At 53.1% G+C, this 6,508-nt stretch overlaps 1 protein-coding gene across 1 annotated transcript in view; it reads left to right on the top strand.

The window, feature by feature from the left end:
- Nucleotides 1–3,480, top strand: part of LOC107107524 (maestro heat-like repeat family member 5) — an 87,155-nt gene extending 83,675 nt beyond the window's left edge. Inside the window, exon 23 of the mRNA XM_015407835.1 lies at nt 3,305–3,480. Coding sequence (XP_015263321.1) covers nt 3,305–3,480 — 176 coding nt within the window. The remainder of the gene's footprint in view (nt 1–3,304) is intronic.
- Nucleotides 3,481–6,508: the final 3,028 nt, after the last annotated feature.

Below are 6,508 nucleotides of genomic sequence, written 5' to 3' on the forward strand. Positions count from 1 at the left end.
TGGGAGGGGAAGGGACGTCGTGGCCGGAGGCCACTGCCTCGCCGGGCCTGGCGTTGGGGGTGGGGTGGGAGGGGAACTGACGCTGCGGCCGGAGGCTTCTGCCTTGCCGGCCCTGGCATGGGGGGGTGGGAGGGGAGGGGGGCCGGGCCGAGATTCGGGGGGTCGGAGCGAGGTGGCCGACGGAAGGCCGATGCCTCCGTCGCCCGGCCGAGATTGGGGGGGTGGGGGCGAGGCAGGCGATGGAAGGCCGATGCCTCCGTTGCCTGGCTGGAGTGGCCGCGGGGGGGTCTGGAGTCGGGCGGCCGCTGGCGGGGGACGCAGTCGCCCGGGCCGAGATTGGGGGGGCAAGGCGGGCGACAGAAGGCCGATGCCTCCGTCGCCCGGCCCTCTACAGAATCCACCCCCCAAACCTCCAGGTATTTCCCTCCTTAGAGCTGGCAACCCTACATTCCCCTCAGTGCCTGTTGGTAGGCAACTAAGCTTGGTCCTGTCACCTACTTTGGCCTTTGGGAGAAACCACATTGGGGCCAGTCCTGATAGGGTTGCCAACTCCAGATGGGAAATTCCTGGAGACTTGAGGGATGGAGCCTGAAGAGGGTGAGGTTTGAGGAGGGGTGGGACCTCAGACAGGTACACTGCCATAGACTCCACCCTCCAAACCAGTCAGTCTCACATAGGGAACCATTGTTGCCAATCTCCAGGTGAGGGCTGGAGAGCACTCAGTATTACAACTGCTCTGCAGAAGGGAGGGCAGAAGTCAGCTGAAGTCAAAGGGGCAGATAATGGTAGGTTGATGGCTAGCTGGGAAGGAGATGGGGTTGCCAACTACATCCTGACAAATTCCTGGGGATTTGAGCTGGAGAGGGTGGGATTTGCAGAGGGGTGGGACCTCAGACAGGTAGCATGCCATAGACTCCACCCTCCAAACCAGCCATTTCGTCCTGGGTAACAATTGTTGCAAATCTCCAGGTGAGGGCTACAGATTACTCACAATTACAACTGCTCTTCAGGTAGCAGAGATCAGTTCCTCTGGAGAAAACAGTGGACTCTGTCATTATACCCTGCTGAGGTCACCACAGCAAATTGACACTGTTTGCCCAAAGCCAGAGCACTGCCCCAGAGCCTCTTTCTAGATCCCGTTGTATTGCTTTCACAACGGGCTTTACTGCTAGTATTCAGATAAAACAATAAATAGAAATTTTTTAAAAAGATTCAAATGGGGCACGGATGTTTGAAAACAGACATCTCACTTGTCCATGTGCTTCCCTAGGGTGGCTGCCATGTGGACCCCAAACTAGTCCGCCAGACTCATGGCCTATCCTTTCTCCAGAGAGATCAGCGCATCATGCGTGTTGGGGGGGGGGGTCATCAAGCAGGTCTTTGTGTGTGACCATTTCTGCAGTAGTGAAATTCCCTGCGATGATGCTTTAAAAACTGTGTGTTACATGAAATCCCCCATAGTAGGTTTTCCCTCACCAGGCGCAAACCCAGTGTTTTCTCCTTCTCAACCCGTGTTTTCAGAATCCCCAGTTTTAGCGGGGTAAGAGTGGGCTGTAAACTGAACATTGAGCAGTCAGTGTGATGCGGTGGCAAAAAAGGCAAATCCAGTCTCAGGTTGTAGTCAAGGGGCGATAGCATCGAAATCGCAGGAGGTCGTAGCCCCTCTGTAGACTGCCTTGGTCAGGCCACACCGGGAGTCCTGTGTGCAGTTCTGGAGGCCTCACTTCAAAAAGGATGTGGGCAAAATCGAGAGGGTGCAGAAGAGAGCGATGAGGATGATCAGGGGTCTGGAGACTGAGCCCTACGAGGAAAGGCTGAGGGCCCTGGGAATGTTTAGTTTGGAGGAGACTGAGGTGGGGACAGGATTGCTCTCTTTAAATATTTGAAAGGTTTTCATTTGGAGGAGGGTAAGGAGCTTATCTAATTCCCTCTTAAAGCCGTCCATGCTTGTAGCTGCCGCCACCTCCTGTGGCAGTGAATTCCACGTGTTAATTGCTCTTTGGGGGCAGAAGGACTTCCTTTTATCCGTTCTAACCCGACTGCTCAGCAATTTCATGGAGTGCCCACGAGTTCTGAGAAAGGGAGAAAAGGACTTCTTTCTCTACCTGTTCTATCCCACGCATAATCTTATAAACCTCTATCATGTCACCCCTCAGCCGTGGTTTCTCCCAGCTAAAGAGCCCCAAGTGTTTTAACCTTTCCTCATAGGGAAAGTGTTCCAATCCTTTGAACATTCTACTTTCAAACCAGGACACTTTTGTGCTGCTCTGCTGTTTCTTTTCTGCATTCAGCTGCAAGTGGAATTGGAAATGGTGGTTCCACACAGCATTTAATCTCCCACACAAATCCGACAATCGTCCCCACAGGCAAGATCCTGGCATACATTTCCTTGGCTGTGAATCCTGTTCTACACAGGTCTTACCAGGGGTCGTTTCGTAGAAAAAGAGCGAGGGGAACTCATTAGCATAACTCATTAGCATATGCCACACCCCCTGACATCACCGGAAGTGTGTCATAAGGCCACCCCCTCTGACATCACCGAAAGTGTGTCATAAGGCCCCCCTCCCTGCCCCCAACGGTCCCGGCCGCCACCGCCGGCCTTGCAGCTCCACTGCCGAGCCCCATGAGGGGCCCGGCGGTGGACCTGCAAGGCCGGCAGGAGTGCAAGGAATTCATCATGTGCCCCGCCCCCCATACCTCACCCGGGGGAACTGCGATCCCCCGCAATCCCCCCCGAAATGACCTCTGGGCCTTACTCCTCCTTATGAACCCCTCTTCAAAATTGTCTCCTTCTCGCTTCATGACTGCTTCGCTTCTCAGCTTAATGAATTAGGTCTCTTTTGCTCCCAGTAGCCCTGGCGTTCTTGAATTGATTTTTAATGAGTTTTTATCCAAGTGGAGAGAGATTAATGACTAGTCCTCTTTTCCCACCAAAACAATTGCGCATTCGTTTTTCGTGGTCATAACAACGTGATTGCAAAACTGGAGTCCTGAAAAATAAAAAGGCAGCATTAATGAGCAATTGCTTTGGTCGCAAAGAGAAAAGGAATGACGAACGCCACCCAAAAACGGAACTGATTCAGGATCGGTTTAGGAATGCCATTCCCAGTGAACAAGAAGGAAGTAATTAAGGTGAGAAACAAAAGGTGCGATGAAGAGAGAAGGAAAGAAACAGTAGCTCCCGGGAACTTCAATAGCACTTTCACTGCCTGACAAACCAGCCCTGTGAGGTAGACCTCTGTTCTCGCTCCGTTCAGGGTTATTTCCACAGTTCCGTGACCCCGCTCCCCTGTTATCGTTCCAGCTGTCCGAGAGCTGCAGGGTGACTGTGAAGCCGCCGTGTCCAACGCCGCTATCGCCGCCATCGAGCAACTGTTCCAGTACTGCGGGAACCGGATCAGTCGGCACCTCATTCCTCACCAGTTTATGCCGCTCCTCAAATCCAGCCTGGAAAAGGAGAAAGCAGAGGAGAGGAAGTGAAAGGCCCAGCACGAGTCTTCGTGGGCAGGTTGGAAGGAGGAATGTCTTTGAAAAACCTAAAGGGAGAGCCGCAGACACACGCCGCACAGAGACAGAATGCGGTGGCTTTGTTTCCACGGAGAACGAAGGACATTGACGGGGCACTAGGCTAGGAAAGCCACAGAGCACGGCCACGGCAACCACAGATCTCATCGCCACGGGCTGTCGCATCCACACTTGCCGTGGTCTCGTCAGCCTCAGGGTTAAGTGGCCGGTGTCGGGCTGGATGGGGAGAGGCAGGCGGATCTGAGAGCCAGACTCTCTTTTGGCAGCAAAGCCGTTTTCCCCTCCAGGATCTTGAAGCAAGAGATTTATATTATCCACAAATGGTCTACGAAACAGCATTAAACGAAAACTCCACAGGCATTCCCAATACGTAGTGTGGAGGTTTCAGCAGCAGCTCTGAGACGGGCATTGGACAGGAAAGGGGCTCATTGACAAGACAGCAGATAGCAGGTATGGCGTGTATGGCTTAGGGCAGGGGTCCCCAACACGGTGCTCCCCGGTGGCAAGGTGCCCACTAACCACTTTTCTGGCACCCACCAAATATTTTTAGACAGTGGGAAGGCCCAGGTGAGGCAAGGCTTCTGATTGGCCACTGGACATTGGATTGGCGAGGCAGATTTTTTAAAATGTTGTTTTGGAGGAGGAGGAGGAGGAGGAGGAGGAGATTGGATTTATACCCCGCCCTTCACTACCCAAAGGTGTCTCAGAGCGGCTTACAAACTCCTTTCCCTTCCCCTCCCCACAGCAGACACCCTGTGAGGTAGGTGGGGCTGAGAGAGCTCTGACAGAAACTGCTCTTTTTCAAGAACAGCTGTGCCAGAACTATGGCTTGCCCAAGGTCATCCAGCAGTTGCAAGTGGAGGAGTGGGGAATCAAACCCGGTTCTCCCAGATTAGAGTCCGCGCACTTAACCACTACACCAAACTGGTTAGTCTCAGGCTGGGAGCAGAAGAAGAAGAGAAGAGATTGGATTTATACCCCACCCTTCCCTACCCAAAGGTGTCTCAGAGCGGCTTACAAATTCATTTCCCTTCCCCTCCCCACAACAGACACCCTGTGAGGGAGGTGGGGCTGAGAGAGCTCTGACAGAAACGGCTCTTTTTCAAGGACAGCTCTTATCAGAACTATGGCTTGCCCAAGGTCATCCAGCCAGGTGCAAGTAGAGGAGTGGGGGAATCAAACCCGGTTCTCCCAGATTAGCGTCCACGCACTTAACCACGACACCAAACTGGCTCTGGGGGCAGCTGTCATCATACCACATGGATCTTCACTCTGTGACTGAAGGTAAGCTGTGGGGGCCATCCCATGGCAGGCACTGCCTCCTGTGGCAGCCATTTTGTGGCTGCGCCTGCCACGCTGTGTCAGAATTCCAAAGGTTCAAAAAAGTTGGGGACGCCCTGGCCTCACTGCTCCCAATGTTGGGGAGCGTGCACCACAAATTCATGGACTCCCAATCAAAGCACCAGCTCCACTGGCTGCTGCCCAGGATCTGTTATTCTCACGTAGGGAACTAGTTTGACCCCGTTTAGCTCCTGAACTCTGATAAGATCGGAACGAACAGGCCGGGAGCACAGCGTCCAGGCTGTGACCTGGATATGCATCTGGAGAAAGAAGGATGTAACGCAGAGCAAGTATGAGCTGTGCTTGAAAGTATACAAGCCAGGGAACTGTGTTATGTTCCATGCCATGCTTAAGCTGGAATGGTCTATGAAATTCGGGGTGGGGAAAATCCCTGTCTCCCCCCCGCCCGGTTCACAGAAAGGAAGGAGGGAAGGGATGTTTGGGATGTCTGAGAGTCTTCCCTGAATATCTTCCATCTAAGAATTTCACAGGCCCTGTAAATGATTAACATGTCACTTTTTTTTTTACTGTGCTAAATGTGCATTCCCACAGTCTCCCTACACCCCCGTGCCAATTTCTCCTCCTATCTTCCCCCTCATTTCTCCCATATTAATTGCAGGAAATAATTTTTATTCCAAAGTTCAGGCTAAGTTAGCCAGTTAGCTTTCGGAGGTTCAAACTAAGTTCCCCCCGTTTAAAGAATCTGGCATTCGATTGGGAAGAACGGTTCCCGACAACAGTTCCATGTTGTAGCAATGAAGAGCGTAGGACTAGGGAGAGCTGGGTTCACATCTGTGCTTGGCGAGAAACTTACTAGGTGACCTAGGACCAGGGGAGGCTTATGACTCAGCGGCAGAGCCTTGCATGCAGGAGGTCCCAGGTTCGATCCCCGGCATCTCCGATTAAGGGCCAGGCAGTAGGTGATGGGAAAGACCTCCGCCTGAGGCCCTGGAGAGCTATAAAGAGGGGCCGTGGCTCAGTGGAAGAGCCTCTGCTTGGCAGGCAGAAGGTCCCAGGTTCAATCCCCGGCATCTCCAGTTAAAAAGAACCAGGCAGGAGGTGATGGGAAAGACCTCCGCCTGAGACCCTGGAGAGCTATAAAGAGGGGCCGTGGCTCAGTGGCAGAGCCTCTGCTTGGCAGGCAGAAGGTCCCAGGTTCAATCCCCAGCATCTCCAGTTAAAAGGACCGGGCTGTAGGTGATGGCAATGACCTCCGCCTGAGACCCTGGAGAGCCGCTGCTGGTCTGAGTAGACAATGCTCACCTTCATGGACAAGGGGCCTGATTCAGTAGAAGGCAGCTCCGTGTGTCCAGTCCATGTATTCTTTCTCAGCCCTTGTCAACCTCATAGGGTTGTTATGAGGATAGAATTAAGAAGGAAATAATAATAATGTATGTTGCCCTGACCTCCTCAGAGGAAGAGCAGGATGAAAATGCACAGAATAATAACAATAGGAAAGTTAGGAAAGGCCAGCCAAAAGGTTGCCAGCCTCCAGGTGGGGCCTGGGCACCCCCTGCTTTGACAACTGATCTCCAGCTGACAGAGATCAGCTCCCCTTGGGGAAATGGCTGCTTTGACGGGTGGGCCCTGTGGCAGTGTACTATGCTGAGGCCCCTCCCCTCCCCAAACCCCGCCCTCTCCT

The sequence above is a fragment of the Gekko japonicus genome, unplaced genomic scaffold (assembly GCF_001447785.1).
Source record: "Gekko japonicus isolate JY-2015 unplaced genomic scaffold, Gekko_japonicus_V1.1 scaffold3371, whole genome shotgun sequence".
Taxonomy (NCBI): Eukaryota; Metazoa; Chordata; class Lepidosauria; order Squamata; family Gekkonidae; genus Gekko; species Gekko japonicus.